Source organism: Chrysochloris asiatica, unplaced genomic scaffold (assembly GCF_000296735.1).
Source record: "Chrysochloris asiatica unplaced genomic scaffold, ChrAsi1.0 scaffold00236, whole genome shotgun sequence".
NCBI classification, from domain to species: Eukaryota; Metazoa; Chordata; class Mammalia; order Afrosoricida; family Chrysochloridae; genus Chrysochloris; species Chrysochloris asiatica.
Genome location: NW_006408754.1, coordinates 1,908,963 through 1,923,246, shown reverse-complemented (window position 1 = coordinate 1,923,246; position 14,284 = coordinate 1,908,963). Strand labels below are relative to the sequence as shown.

The following is a 14,284-nucleotide window of genomic DNA, read 5'->3' as shown; positions in this document are numbered from 1 at the left end:
CTTGAGGACTAAGGTGTGCCTGACTCAAGCCATGGTATTTTCAATAACCTCATATGGATGTGAAAGCTGGACAGTGAATAAGGAAGATCATAGAAGAATTGTGGTGTTGGAGGGAATACTAAAAGTGCCATGGGCTGCCAAAAGAACCAATAGATGTGTTTTGGAAGAAGTGCAGTCAGACTGCCCCTTAGAGGCCAAGATGGCTAAACTTCATCTCTCATATTTTGGACATATTGTCAGGAGGGAACAGTCACTGGAGAAGGATATCATGCTTGGTAAGATGCAGGGTCGGAGAAAAAGAGGAAGACCCGCAATGAGATGGATTGGCCAGATGGCAGCATTTATGGATTCAAGTGTGGAAGCAGTAGTGAGGTTGGCCCAGGATCAGACATTGTTTAATTCTTCTGCGCATGGGGTTGTTATGAGTTAGTTCCGACTTGATGGCACCTGACAACAATAACAACAACAACAGTCTTATAATCTACCACTCATTGGTCAGTTTGTTGTACTGTGGTGGCTTGCATGTTGCTGTGATGCTGGAAGGTATAGTTCCAGTATTTTAAATACCAGCAGTCACCCATGGTGGATAGGTTTCAGTTGAGCTTTCAGACTAAGACACACTAGGAAAAAGGAGAGGCAGACTACATCTGAATGGTTAACCACTGAAAACTTGATGAATAACAGTCGAACACTATCAGCACCAGAATTATCAGATATAGTGCCAGAAGATGAGTCCCTCAGGTTGGAAGACACTTGAAATACAACTGGAGAAGAGCCGCCTCATCAAAGTGCAGTTGACCATGATGATCCTAATAGAGTAATTATTTTAGGACCATTTCATTCTTCTGTGCATAAGGTCACTATGGGTTGGTACCAACTCGATGGCACCTAACAACAACATTTACTGATGGGTCTCAACTAAAAATGAAGAGAAACAACTGTAAACATTCATTAATAATAGGAACATAGATTATATGAAGTATTAATCTAGGAAATTTTGAAGTTGTCAATAATGAAATGGAATGTATACACATCTATATCCTAGGCATCAGTGAACAGAAATGGACTTGTATTGGCCATTTTGAGTCCTACAATCATATGGTTTACTATAATAGGAATGATAAATTGAAGAGGAATGACATAGCATCATAATCAACAAGAGCAATTCAAGATCTATCTTGAAATATAATGCTGCCTGTGATAGGATAATATTCATACACATACAAGGAAGACAAATTAATACCAAATATTATTCAAATTTACCCACCAACCACTAAATCCAGTGATGATAAAATTGAAGAATTCTGACAATTTGTTTAGTCTAAAATTGATTAAACATGCAATCATGATATATTGATAATTACTAGTGGAATGCAAAGGTTGGAAGCAAAGAGGAAAGATCAATAGTTGGAAAACATGGCCCTGTTGACAGAAATGATGCTGGAGATCACATGATAGAATTTTGCAAGACCAATATGTTATTCAATGCAAATACCTTTTAAAAATAACATAAAAGATCATTATACATGGACCTCAACTGATGGAATATATAGAAACCAAATTAAATACATCAGTGGGAAGAAAAGGTGGAAAAGTTCCTTACCATCAGGTAAAATAAGGCCAGGGACAGGCTGTGGAACAGACCATCAATTGCTCTTAAGCAAATTAAGACTGAGGCTGACAAAATATTAAACAATCCCACAAAACCCAAAATACTGCATTGATCATATCCCACTTGAATTTATAGATCCTCTCAAGAATAGATTTGATGCATTAGACAGTAATGACTGAAGACCAGCGGAGTTGCATGATGATATCAAGAACATCATAGAGGAAGAAAGCAAAAGATCATTAAGAAGGCAAGAAAGAAGGAAAAGACCAAAATGGATGTCAGAAGAGGATCTGAAACTTACTCTCCAGCATAGAGATGCTAAAGTAAATGAAAGAAATGAGGAGAGAAAAAAGCTGAACAGAAAATTCTGAAAGGCAGCTCAAGAAGACAAAGCCAAGTATTATAATGAACTGTTCAAAGACCTGTAGTTAAAAAAAAAACAAAATGGAAAAAGACACTCAGGAATTCCCAAGCTTAAAGATCTGAAGAAAAATTCACGCCTCAACTTACAATACTGAAGTATTCTATGGGAAGAATACTGAATGATACAGAAAGCATCAAAAGAAGGTGGAAGGAATACACAAGCCACTGTGACAAAAAGAAATTATTGATGTTCAATCATTTCAATAGGTAGCATATGATCCAGAGCCAATGGTCCTGAAGAAAGAAGTTCAGGTACACTGAAGGCATTGGCAAAGAACAAAGTTTGAGGAATTGTTGGAATATAAATTGAAATCTTTCAACAAATTGATGCAGCACTGAAGGCACTCACTTACCTATGCCAGAAAATTTGAAAGACAGCTACATTTGGAATTGGAAGAGATCCATATTTGTGTCCATTCCAAAAAGAAGTGAGTCAATGGAATGAGGAAATCATTGGACAATATCACTGGTATCACATGCAAGTAAATTCTTACCAAATATAATTCAAAAAAAGTTGCAACAGTACATTGACAGGGAATTGCCAGAGGTTAACGCTATAATAAAACAAAGACATGGAATGAGAGAGATCATTGGATCTTGGATGAAAGCGGAGAATACCAGAAAGATGTTTTCCTGAGTTTTATTGACTATGCAAAGGCTTTCAACTATAAGAATCATTACAAGCTATGGATAACATTGCAAAGAATGGGTATTCCAAAATACTTCATTGTACTCATGAGTGCATTGTATACCTGTACATAGACCAAGAGGCAACAACTGTAAAACATACCTTTTATATATCTCCTTGTTCTGTTTTAACAATTGCCTCTTGGTTTATGTTCAAACAGAACAAAGGGGCACTAAATGATTCAAAAACAGGGAAAAGTGTACATGATAATTGTATTCTTTCACCATACTTGTTCAATCTGTACACAGAGCAAATGATCCGAGAAGCTGAATTCTATGAAGATTGTGGCATCAGGATTGAATGAAGAGTCATTAACAACCTGCTATTTACATATGAAACAACCTTCCTTGATGAAAGTTGAGAGGACTTAAAATACTTACTGATGAAAATCAAAGACCACAGCCTTCATTACGGATTGCACCTCGAATAATGAAAATAAAAATCCTTACCATAGGACCAATAAATAGCATCAAGATAAATGTAGAAAGGATAGAAGTTGTCAAAACCTTCACTGTACTTGGATCCACTATCCCCACTCATGGAAGCAGCAGTCAAGAAATCAAATGACATATTTCACTAGGCAAATCTTCTGCACAACAATTCTTAAAAGTGTACAAGAGGAAAAATATCAGTTTGAGGACTTAGGTGTACTTGACCCAACCCTGGTATTTTCAATAGCCTCATATGCACGTGAAAGTTAGACAGTGAATAAGGAAGACCATAGAACTGATGCAATTGAGTTATGGTAATGTAGAAGAATATTAAAAGTACTTGACGAACAAACATAGCTGTGTTGGAAGAAGTACAGTCAGAATGCTCCTTACAAATGAATATAATGAGACTTCATCTCTCATACTTAAGATATAGTATCAGGAGGGAACAATCAGAGAAGGATATATAAGCAGAGGACATTATGTTTGGCATAGTGGAGGGTCAGATAAAAAGGAAGACCCCCAGTAAGATGTATTGGCACAGGGGCATCAGCAATGAGTTCAAGCATAATGATTTTTAGATTGGTGTGGGACAGGGTAGTGTTTTGTTCGATTGTGCATAGGGTTGCTGAGTCAGAACTGACTCAGTGGCACCTAACAACAAGAAGTCTTGTAAGTGTTGAATATTAACATAACCAAAATTATAATAGAAATATGTTCTGTGGGAGAGTGGAAGGAGTAGGAGGGGAAAGATAGTTAAATATTCCTCTTTTATAGTGAGTTGTTAATATATAATGTCCAAGACAAATCAAGAACAAACAATATAAACAGGCTACCTAAGGATATGTTGTTTTTGTTGTTAAGTACCATGGAATCAATTCTAACTCATAGTAATCCTGTACAGGGTTTCTGAGGAGTGGTTCGTTAGTTTGAAATGCCAACCTTGCCATCAGCAGCTCAGTGCTTATCTTATAGTACCATACCAGGACTCCAAAGATATGCAGTTGTTGTTAAGTGCTGTTGAGTCGGTTCTGACCCATAGCGACCCTTTATAGGGTTTCCTAGGAACAGCTGGTAAGCTTGAACTGCCGACCTTGCAGTTCAAACTGCTTTGCAGTCTGGTGCATTAACCCACAGCGCCACACCAGGACTCCCAAAGATATGTAGGTAACACCAAATGAATAATCTGAATATATTGAAAGAGGTTGCTTTTTCAAAGAAGTAGAATTGAGAAAGGGGTTATTGCTTTTATTTTAAAATTTTTAAAAAGGAAATACCCCATTCTAGGAAAGGCAAAACCTCAACATTTGTTTAATTTCTCTTTATACACACAAATACTTAAATCATCACTTTCCTCAGGCCAGTCTCCTGATCTGACATTCTCTGTGTCCTAGACTGTTCCTATCCTATTACTACTCCATGGGCATGTAGGATCCATGTTGAGCTGTCTCCACATCTCCACAGTGAACCCCTAAGTCCCAAATTCCTTTCTAAATCCAAGGTTTGCTGCACCTTACTTCCCCATTACTAGCTTTTGCTCCTTTGAGATGTACTCTTGATAAAATTCAAGTTGGCCACTCAAGGTTGTCTATCTCTCCATCCATATCATCTCTTTTGACATACAATAGCTGCACCACATTCTCATAGAGCAGTATTCCTTTGTAAATACTTCTGTTTTGTTATTTCATCATGTCTGTGTGTCTACCTTGGGAGCATGGTAGCTCTTTAAGATATGCACTGGACTGTGAACCACAAGGCCTATGGTTCAAGCTCACAAGGTGCTCCTCAGGAGAATGAGGAAGCTTTCTTCTACCACCAAGATTTCCAGTCTCATAAAGCCTATACACATTTGCTATTAGTCAGAACCAATTCAATGACACTTGACAATAGCCTGTGTCTGTCTTATTCTGTATAAAACTATTTGATGATAGTAAGGTCTTTTGATTCTTTTCCACTTTCCACAGGACCTACACGGGACAAATAGAAATTACTCAATGTGAACCAGTTGAATTGAATAATTTATGTTAAAAATAATAAATTTCAAGGCATTTCAAATGGATAAAATGTCTTCTGGATCATCAAAGAGAGGTGAAATTATGGTCATTGAGTCAGTAGGATTGCTATGAGTTGGAATTGACAATGACAATGGGTATTTTGGATTTTGAGCTTTAAGTCTATCTTACACTCATTTTCTTTAAATTGTCTCTGCATTCATTATTTTATTAACTTCAAAATTATAATTCATTTATGGCACAAATTGTGACAAGTTTTTTCAGGCTTCTTCTAAAAAGCTCAGTATACCAAAAGGGACTTCTTATTCTTGAAAATTTGGGCATCTGGATAACGATAATACAGTTCTGATAACTACCTAGGAGTTAAAAGTCCATTCAAGGAAATGTCAATTGGACAGGCCTCCCACAACCCCAGGTTTTCCACTATACCCTCCATTTTTCCATATTCCTAAGTTTCTAAATAATAGGATAAATTTAAAGTAATACTACTACCACGGAACTGAAAGAAAATATCAAATCTCACCTCACTAAGACCTTCTTGTTCACAGAATGTCTGAGACAAAAACACACAGGTCATTGTTTCTTCCTTCTTTGTAAAAAGAATAAAGTCTTTTCCAATTCTCATAGATCCACTATAAAATGAAGATGATACCGGTTTATACATTTTGAACATTAAAAGAAAAAACAGGTGAACATGGTGCTGTGTACTCTAACAGAGTGGCTTTTTCATACACAAACTCCACTGTTTTGTTGAGAGGATGGATTTGAAATAGTCACACATTCTTGCTTGAGACAGAGCTGCTGGATACACGTGTTTCTGCCTAAGTCCCAAGAAAAGAAGCTCTCTGGCCTTGAGCAGTGTTGTATCCTCAGCTCTTATTGAAGTATACTTAAAAAATAAACTGTGGTCAGATAGCACCATGGATAAAATGTGTTTTTAAGAAAAATAAAATATGGAGATACAATAAAGCTCTAAAGCACATGGATGTTGCTTCAGAAATTTCTGAAAGAAAATTCAATTAATTATATTTAATCGAATTTAACATTGATCTTTTTAAAATTAAAGTATAAATAAATTTATGTGTGTGGCGATTTCAAGACAAGGTAGATCCCTATGCCTTCACCCCGCTCTCTTGGACTTTCAGCTAAAATGAATACCCCAGGTTGCTATTCTTTTCCAAGTTCTACATACTTAGATTATTCTGAACGAGATTGCCTTTAACTAAATTTAGTTACCAATATCAATAAGATATGCCAAAAGGGAAAAGCAAGCTCACCTTTTAAGACCATTGCCATACTGTCCAATGAACTTGAAGTTTGATAACCGTTTTTTGGATGTTCCAAAATAAATAATGTCTGAAGCTTCCTCTGTAATCAGTAAAGATACTTAAGGTGATTAAACATTATGAGTCATTGTATAGTAGTCAGAGGTCCAGTTGTCAGGGCCTCATATAGATCTCAGTACATTAGGAACAGTTCATGCCTTTTTGGTCACCCCTGAGATAAGGATTCTTGTCAGACTCCATAATCTCTGAGCATGATTTTAGCAGTATTACACTGTAGGAGGTAAGAAGACTATGAGTTAAGTAAATCTGTTATGACCCTGAACACATTTGACACTTGGTAAATACTAACAAATTATAGACTTTATAGTTATTTGTACCAACAGGAATTTTTTCTATGGAAGTGACGTGTATCCAGGTCATAACGTAAGAGTAAGAAGGACTGCCAGACTCCTAGTCCGACACTACCTGAAGAAGAAGGGTTTCAGACTTTCAGAGCCATTTTTCTGATGTCTTCAGGACACAATGGAATTCTATAGGGATTCCTTTGGACTTCTGAATACATACATCTACAACCAATAACAAGAGCAGTGCTTCAACAGAATAAGAAGAGACATGAATGTCCTAAGTGGCATACCTGAATACATATTTTAGAATGGTCCTGAGGACACAATGACAGCTATTACCCTTAGTCACTCTTCAGGCCTTGATATAAACTCATCCTACAGCTCAATTTTCAGTCAAACAATAGACAGGTCTATAAGGAGAACATGACTTAACAGCACCAACATAAGAGGAACAATAATATTAGCACGGTATACTCCTTAGAATAATCAACCATTTGAAAATGACAGCTGTTAATGTTTGTTGTACCTGATGTAGGGAGTATAAAGGCTACCAGATATCCTGATTGTCAGCAGCTAAGTGGAGATTCTATCATGCACTTATCTCATAAGAAGTTGCTATGCTAAGTGAACAACACTCTTCTGTGAGTTTATTGCTGGAAGCTATGCCACCAGTATTTCAAATATCAGGACAATTTGAAATATCAGCATTTCAAATATCACTCCTACTGGACAGGTTTCAATGGCACTTCCAGTCTAAGACCAGGCAATCTACTTCTAAAACTTAGCCAGGAAAATCCTATAGTTTACAGCAGAATATTTACCCAATACAATCCTGTAAATTAAGCCCCTGGTGAGAAGACAGTATACAATAGATGCAACAATGGATTCAAACATACCAAAGATCATGACGATGTTGCAAGGTCATGCACCATTATATTCCATTATACAATGTTACCACAAGTCAGAGTTGACTCTGTGGCAACTAACAAACACAAATTATTTGGTGGAGGTATACACAAGGTCAACAGTTCAAACCCACCAGTCACTTTCGGAAATTCTATACAGGATTGCTATGAGTTAGAACTGACTCAACAGCACTTAATAACAACAAACAATAGATGTTCTATATATGTGTTATATTTTTATATGCAGTCTATTTAATATTTACAGCAAAAAAGATATTATCTGAATGTTACAGATAAGAAAACTTAAATTTAAGGACTTTAAATTCTGTTATCCCAAAATCATACAGCTGATAAATGAGACAGCTAGAATTACAACCCATAATTGTCAAAGAATTAACATCCTTTGTTCATGTCCTGGTGTGGCGTCATAGAATAAGCGTAAGACTTCAAAGTTGGTTTGAACCACAAGGTCCATGGTTCAAACTTATCACCTGCTCCTCGGAAACCCTATACAGGGTCACTATGAGTTGGAACCAGTTCAACAGCACTTAAAACAACAACAAGAAGCTAATGACTGTAGCACTTGAACCCTCATGACAACCAAAGTTCTGGATATTAAGATAGAATACTGAACAGGGCAGATACAGCCTCTGTCTGCAAAAGCTTTGTATTCTGGTAGTAAAAACAATTTTACTATATATCTTGGGGTTGCATTAGGTTGGATTCAACTCAACAGCAATGGATTAAAGACAAAATGAAAAAAATAGACAACTAAGCATGATCATTTCTTAGAGTGTTAAGTCAAAGAAACAAAATTAGGTTAATGTTATAGAGAATTAACAAAACGTGATTGCAGATAGGGTGATCAAGGATAGTCTAGTCTAAGAAGGTAAAAATGGAGGTGAGATTCAAAAGAAGAGGGGTAGATAGGTGTGATTTCAAAGCTGAAAGCAAAGAAGTAAGTGGTCTAAGTGAATGTCAAAGAGGAGAACAAGGGCCAAATAATGGAAGACTTTGACAGTGATGCTGGGAAATTTGAATGTCATTTAAATAATGAAAAACCACTAAGAATTTTAAGCAGGAGAATGACATGATATGATTTATATTAAAAGGGAGGGAAAAAATAAACTATCTGGGATGTTGTATGAGGGATGAACTGTAATGGGCAAATCTGGAGGCAATAAACTAGTTTTTAATTTACTGTAGGTCCTTCTGTGGGTCAAGATTTATCTAATTTAGTCTGTACAACAGATAGATTCCATCTATAGTCACCAGATAAACTCTTCCCTTTAATTTACTGCTCCATTTTCAATGTTAATAAAAAATACCTCTGCTAACACTCCTTCCTTCTAGTTGCAATCAGTCAACCCCATGTGTATCAGAGTAGAACTGAGCTTCATAGTGTTGTCATTGTCTGCTTTTTTAGAAGTAGATCTCCAGACTTTCCTCCAAAGCAACTTAGGTTAGACTCAAGCTTCCAACTATTCAGTTAGCAGATACAACCTAGTGCTTACTTGTGTGTGTTATCCAGGGACTCCCTGTTAATGTTGTTGTTGTTGTTGTTGTTGTTATGTGCCATGGAGTCGGTTCCGACTCATAGCGACCTTACACAGGGTTTCCGAGGCTGTAAATCTTTACAGTAGCAGACCGCCTCATCTTTCTCCCGCAGAACTGTTGGTAGTTTTGAAATGCTGACTTTGAGGCTTGCAGCCCAATTCGTAACCACTATGCTTCCAGAGCTCTTTAACAATCAATAATAGTGATTTTGTTTTTGTTTTGTTATCTACTGTATAAATCTTGCCCATAGACATTAAATGATACAGGATGTATCAAGGGAAGATGACCAGAACACAGAGTAATTGCACCAAAAACAATGGGCGATGTTCAACCATTTCAGAAGGTTTCATATGATCAAAAACTACTGATATTGAAAGAGTAAGTCCAAGTTGCACTTAAGGCATTTGCCAGAAAAGAACAAGGCTACAGGTATTGATGCAATACCAATTGAAATGTTTCAATAAACAAATGAAACACTGGCAGCGCTCACTAATCTAGATCAGGAAATTTGGAAAACAGCTACCTGGTCTGGAAGACAGCCATATCTGTGACCATTCCAAAGAGAGGTGATCAAACAGAATGCGAAAATTATCAAATAATACCATTAACATCATACCGTGGTCCTCTAGTGCTGCTATAACAGAAATGCCACAAGTGGATGGCTTTAACAAACAAAACTTTAACACAAAAAAAAAATTCTCTCACTGTTTAAGAGGATGGAAGTATGAATTCAGAGCTCCAGTTCTGGAGAAATGTCCTTGTCTCTTTTTAGCATCTGTAGGTCCAGAATTCCTTGGAGTTCTCCATGTGTCTTGGCATCTATCTTTCCCTAGATCTAGGAGCTTCACAGTGTAGGGACTCAAGAACAAAGGACACCTTCTACTCCTGGCATTTATTTCTTGGTGGTAGAAGGGTCCTCTTTTCCTACTCAATTCTCTCTCCTTTTGAATATCAAAAGAGACTGACTTAAGATACAAGGTAATCATGCAAATTGCATCTGGCCTCACTGACATCACATGGTTATTGTTAAGTGCCATAAAGTAGGTTCTGATTCATAGCAACTCTATATAGGGTTTCTGAGGAGCGGCTGGTGAGTTTGAACCGCCAACCTTTTGGTTCAAACTGACCTTGCAGTTCAGTGCATTAACCCACAGCACTACACCAGGACTCCTTTGATATCAGAGAAGTAAGGAGTTACAACACATAGGATAATTACATCAGATCAAATTATGGGTGAAGTTGTTACATCATATTAGATTTCATCATGGGGATTTATTACACCTTATCTGCTAAACCCTACCATGTGTCTGTCTTTTTGTCATACTGTGGTGTTTTGTGTGTTGTTGTGATGCTGGAAGTTATGCCACCAGCATTTTAAATACCAGCAGGACCACCCATGGTAGACAGATGTTAGTGGAGCTTCCAGACTAAAACAAACTAGGAAGGAGAGACACCACTTTCTAAAGTTTAGCCATTGATAACGTTATGAGAAGCAACAGAACTTTGTCTGATAAATTGTCAGAAACATAAGTCCCTATGGAGCATTCAAAATACATCTGGAGAAAAGCTACCTTCACAAATTGAAATTGGCCTTAATGACATGAATAGAGCAAAGTTTTCAGGACTTTGATTTGCTGATGGGGAATAACTCAAAAAAGAAATAACAGTAAGCATCCATTAATATTCAAACTGTGAATGTATAAAGAATGAATGTAGGAAAACTGAAAGTTCTAAAAATTGAAATGGAATGCTTAAAGATCGATATCCTAGACACTGTTGTTGTTTGCTATCGAGTCAGTTCTGACTCACAATGAACCTGTATAGGGTTTCCAAGAGTGACCGGTGTGCTTGAACTACTGACTCTGTGGCTACCAGTCCAGTGCTTATCCTACAGCACCACACTAGGGGCAGGCATTCATGAGCAGAAATCGACTGGTAATGGCCATTTTGAATTGGGCAATCACATGGTTTTCTATGCTAGGTATAATAAATTAGAGAAATAGCATCATATTCATTGTCAAAAAGATAATTTTAATATCTATCTTGAAGTACAATGCTGTCTCTGATTCACCAACAAGGAAGACCAGATAACACCAATATTATTCAGATTTATGCACCAGGCACATAATGATGAAGACACTGAAGAATTCTGTCAAATTTGTTGGTCTGAAACTTACCAAAGAAGCAATCAAGATGCATTGATCATCATTGGTGATTGTAATACAAAAGTTTGAAATAAAGTGAAAGGACCAGTAGTTGGAAAATATGGTTTGGTGATAAGAATAATGCTATGGATTCCATGATAGAATTTTGTAAGACGGATGACTTATTCTTTGCACATACCTTTTTAAAATAAGATAAAAGGTATATATCTGGATCTCACCAGATGAACAAACAGAATCAAATCAATTATAACTGTGGGAAGATGTGATGAAAAAGCTCAATATCATCAGTCAAAACTAGGCCAAGAACTCACTATACAACAGACCATAAATTTCTCATATGCAAGTTTAGGTCAGACTAAAGAAAAAATTTTAAAGTTCATGAGAGTCAAAATACAACCTTATGTATATTCCACCTGAATTTAGAGAGAATTTCAAGGATAAATTTGATGTATTAAACACTAATGACTGAAGACTGAAGGAGTAATGGGATGTCATCAAGAATATTATACATGAAGAAAGCAAAAGGTCATTAAAAATAAAGGGAAAAAAGAAAAACCAAAGTAGATGTCAGAAAATACTTTGAAACTTGTTCTTGAACATTGAGAAGCTAAAGTGACTGGAAGTAATGATGAAATAAAAGGCTTAACAGAAAAATTAAAAGGAAGCTCCAGAAGGCAAACTAAAATATTATAATGAAACATGCAAAGACCTGGATTCAGAAAGCCAAAAAGGAAGAGCACATTTAGCACTTCTCAAGCTGAAAGAACTGAAAAAAAAAAAAAAAAAAAAAAAAAAAAAAAAAAATTCAAGCCTAGACTTACAATATTGAAGGATTCTATGAGAAAAATACTGAATGATTCAAGACTCATCAAAAGAAAATGAAAAGTATACAGAGTTACTATAACAAAAAAATTGGTTTATGTTTTATCATTTCAAGAGGTAGCATATTATCAAGAACAAATGGTATTGAAGGAAGAAGTCCAAGCTGCACTAAAGGCACTGCCAAAATAGGAGGTTCTAAAAACTGATGGAATACAAACTGAAATATTTCAACAAACTGATTCAGTGCTGGAGGCATTCAAGAAATCTGGAAGGCAACAATCTCGCCAACCCATTGGAAAAGATCTATCTCAGTGCCCATTCCAAAGAAAGATGGCCCAATGAATGTGGATATCACCAAACAATATTATTAATATCACATGCAAGCAAAATTTTGCTGAAGATAATTGAAAAAACGGTTGCAGCAGTAAACCAACTGGAAGTTGCTAGAAATTCAAACTGGATTCAAAAGATGACAAGGAATGAGGTTAGATGGACCTTGGCTGAAACCAAATAGTAACAGAAAGATGTTTACTTGTGTTTTACTGACTATATAAAGGCATTCAACAGTGTGGATGGTAACAAAATATGGATAACATTGAGTAAAATGGAAATTCCAGAACACATAAATGTGCTTATAAAAATCTGTACATAGACCAAAAAGCAGTTGTTTAAAAACAACATGGAGATATTGGACAATTTAAAATCAGGAAAAGTGTGTGCCAGGGTTGGATCCTTTTACTATACTCCTTCAATCTGTATGCTGAGCAAATAATCTGAGAGACTGGATTATATGAAGAAGAATGTGGCATCAGGACTGAAGGAGACTCATTAACAACCTGTGTTATACAGATGACATAAACTCGGTTGCTGGAAGTGAAGAAAACTTTCAGCACTTGCTGATGGAGCTCAAAGAATACATCTTTCAGTATGGATTACTTCTCAATATAAGTAAAACATTCTCACAACTGGATCAATGAAAAAACATCATGATATACAGAGAAAATGAACCAAAAGACATATTGTATTTGGTAAATCCGCTGTGGTCTACTGCAAAAGACCTCTTTGCCCCATTCACATTAAGAGCAAATATGTCAGTTTGAGGACTAAAGTATGTCTGACCCAAGCCATAGTATTTTCAGTTGGCTCTTACGAATGTAAAATTTGAACAATAAATACGGATGACCACAGATGAATGCATGCGTATCATTTAGAGTGCTGAAGGAGAATATTAAAAGTACCATGGACTGCCAGAACAAGCATAACTTTCTTGGAAGAAGTGCAGGCCAGAATGCTCCTTAGAAGGACGGATGGAGAGACATCGAATCACATACTTTGGACATGTCATCAGGAGGAACCAATCCCTGAAAAACGGTATCATTCTTGGCAAAGTGGAGAGCCAGTAAAGTAGACAAAAGCCTCCCAATGAGATGGAATGACACAGTAGCTGCAATAATAGGCTCAAGCATGACAACTGTGAGGATGGTACAAGACCAGGCAGCTATTTTGTTCTGTTGTACATGAAGTTGCTATAAATTGAAACAGACATGATGGCACCTAACAATAATACCTGCTAATCCACTGAGAATGCTGGCATAGCCAGGGTGACACAAAACTCTAACCATCACACATCATGGGTAAGTAAAGTTTTGCTGAATATAATTCCAGAACTATTGCAAGAATACATTGACAGGGTGCTGCCAGAAATCCAAGCAAGATTCAGAAGAGATGCACTATCAGAATGAGAGATACTAATGCTAACGTCCCATGGAAGACACAAGATAATACCAGAAAGATGTTTACCTGTGTTTTACTGACTATGCAAACTCACTTGACTTCATGAATCATAAAAAAAATTATGGATATAATTAGTAAAAAAAAATGCTCAGGTTGAACCTATCCATAGAGCAAGAGACAGTCATTCAAAGAGAACAAGAGGGTACAACATGGTTTAAAATCAGAAAAGTTGCACAACACAGTTGTATCCTTTCCCAATACCTGTTCAATCTGTGTACTGAGCAAATAATCCAAGAAGCTGGACT

At 36.5% G+C, this 14,284-nt stretch overlaps 1 protein-coding gene across 1 annotated transcript in view; it reads right to left on the bottom strand.

The window, feature by feature from the left end:
* MORC1 (MORC family CW-type zinc finger 1) overlaps positions 1 to 14,284 on the bottom strand; it is a 292,206-nt gene that overhangs the window by 251,854 nt on the left and 26,068 nt on the right. The window contains exons 5-6 of the mRNA XM_006873316.1: positions 6,444 to 6,534; positions 5,690 to 5,798 (exon numbers count right to left, since the gene is read on the bottom strand). Of these exons, the coding sequence (XP_006873378.1) occupies positions 5,690 to 5,798; positions 6,444 to 6,534 (200 nt within the window). The remainder of the gene's footprint in view (positions 1 to 5,689; positions 5,799 to 6,443; positions 6,535 to 14,284) is intronic.